At 33.6% G+C, this 2,306-nt stretch overlaps 1 protein-coding gene across 1 annotated transcript; it reads left to right on the top strand.

The window, feature by feature from the left end:
- Positions 1–429: 429 nt before the first annotated feature.
- LOC117178706 lies at positions 430–1,044 on the top strand. Its single transcript, XM_033370133.1, has one exon. The coding sequence runs from the start codon at positions 430–432 to the stop codon at positions 1,042–1,044; it is 615 nt and encodes a 204-aa protein (XP_033226024.1).
- Positions 1,045–2,306: the final 1,262 nt, after the last annotated feature.

Here is a 2,306-nt window from a genome sequence, read left to right on the forward strand (position 1 = left end):
CCAGTCGCCGTGCAGACAATAGCTCATAAACAGCTCCGTATAGTTGATCAAGACGGACATTCGGTCAATTTTCGTGGTGAATTTGTAACAATCAGACTACATACCAAGTCTCACTAATAATGGGTATCGTTTTCAACAAGACGATTGACTTTGGTTATAATAAGTCAGCACAATGCCAAAAAATAATCAGTCGACAGAGAGCAGTCAAAGGGTTAACACCTCAAAGCGCACTCTTTCTAAAAAGTCAAGGTCTGAAGCTGAGAAAAAGAAGAAGAGAATAAAGACATTTAGGGTCTTCCACATCTGCAACTGTCAATTTGTCTATCAACGATTGATCATTTTTCGTGGAGGGGAAAATTTTGAATATTAAAGCACCAATCATCTTTGATGAGTCGATTGCACACTTTGAAATTCATACGCAATAGCCATATGCCTCATCGACCTTCAACAAACAGTAATGAAATTCGGATCCTCGTTCGAAATCAGTACCAGTGTCTCCTGCCAAGTAAAACTTCACTTTACGTACATGAAAGAATCGAAAAAACTGATGGAGCACAAGTGACAAACACATCGTTCGTTTCTAATGCCATCTGTTATTTGTTTGAAGAAGCAATATATGAAACCAATTCAATAGAAATTGATAGAAATGAAAATGTTGGTCTGACTAGTCTCATGAATAATTACCTATCTCTAAAGCCAGGGCAATCATGTTACATACAGAATATTGGTTGGATTGATCTAAATAATAACAATCAATCACTAAGAAACGTCACTGGCTACTTTGATGTTGCCATACCTCTTAGTATGATATTTGGTTTTGCTGAAGATTATCACAAAATCATTTTCAATACTAAAAATGAACACATTTTGACAAGTTCACAAAGTGATGCAAATGCTATCTTGCAAACAGCCTTTCTTGATCAGTATAAAATTGAGATCAATAAAATAGAGTGGCTATTGCCTAACGTTAGACTGTCTGATTCACGAAAACTTCAGTTGCAAAAATATATTGAAAAAGATCTACCTATTCCAATAAGTTTTTGAACTTGGGAACTATATGAATATCTCCTACTTCCAGCAACTTCAAACATTATTTGGACTGTGAAAATCTTAACACAATTGGAAAAACCGAGATTTGTTATACTAGGATTTCAGACAAACAGAAAAAATAATACCACTAGAAACTGTAGCAACTTTGATCATTGCAATTTGACTAATGTAAAACTAGTTTTAAATGAACAGTTCTATCCTTATGGTAATTTGAATCCATTGCTATCAAGAAGAGAATTTATAGATCAAGCGGCTCTAGTAGTGATTGACTGCTCTAAACAGAATGAGTTACTGAAATACGGGCCACTTGACGTTCGTTTGGAATTTCAAACTAGTGAAAATTTTCCTGCTCAAATATCAGCATATTGCCTAATTTTGCATAATCGTATAATAGAGTATAAACCAATAAGTTGGGTGGTAAAAAAGTTTGTATAAAAATGCTGTAACCAGGTAGAAATAGTTTAGTTGCTCGTGAAATGGAGTACGTGGTGGATGTGCAGGGCTTTAAGTTACCAGACAAAAAATTCATATTGAAAGAATAGGCTATATTACCATTCCATGATGGGGCAGACAAAAAGCTATACTCTTTTCTCCTTGAATCACCTTGTCCGTGGAAGGACGTTCTTCCAAAATATAACTCTATGAATATTTGGGCAGAGTGTAATCATCATGGAATACCTTGGAATTCGGGTGATTTACTGTATTTTCGAGTATCTGTAATACTCGAGCAGAGAAAAACATCGTTTTTCAAGTATAAATCCGAATATTCACCTAACGTTTTTATGTTAAATTTTTTCCCAGGACTTGCACGCATGATTATAATCTTCATCTGAAATATCCTCATCATTTAATTTAGAATAAAAATCCTCTTTTGCTGGCAGACAATCTTCATCTGATTTCTGCTAATTATCAACATAATCATAAGGAAATAACTTTTTCTGTGATATATTCAAATTCATCATCATTTTTTGAATATTTTCATGTAATCAATTTTTCATCGTTGCTACGATTTGAAGCTAATTTGGAGTGGCTACTTGGCATAAATCAAAAAGAGTATATGAATCTGAGTTTAACTTTTATATTTTACACCCTATATGTAAAGGATATATATTTTTCCTTGTTGATAAGTTATAAATAGATATCACCCTTGAAGCTTGTTACCAATTATTTGATGAAAAAGTGAGAGTCGTAGCCAAATAAATTATGAAATACTATATGAATTACATTTCACTCTTGGTCATTTACGTTACACCTGT

Source organism: Belonocnema kinseyi, chromosome 8 (assembly GCF_010883055.1).
Source record: "Belonocnema kinseyi isolate 2016_QV_RU_SX_M_011 chromosome 8, B_treatae_v1, whole genome shotgun sequence".
Lineage (NCBI taxonomy): Eukaryota > Metazoa > Arthropoda > Insecta > Hymenoptera > Cynipidae > Belonocnema > Belonocnema kinseyi.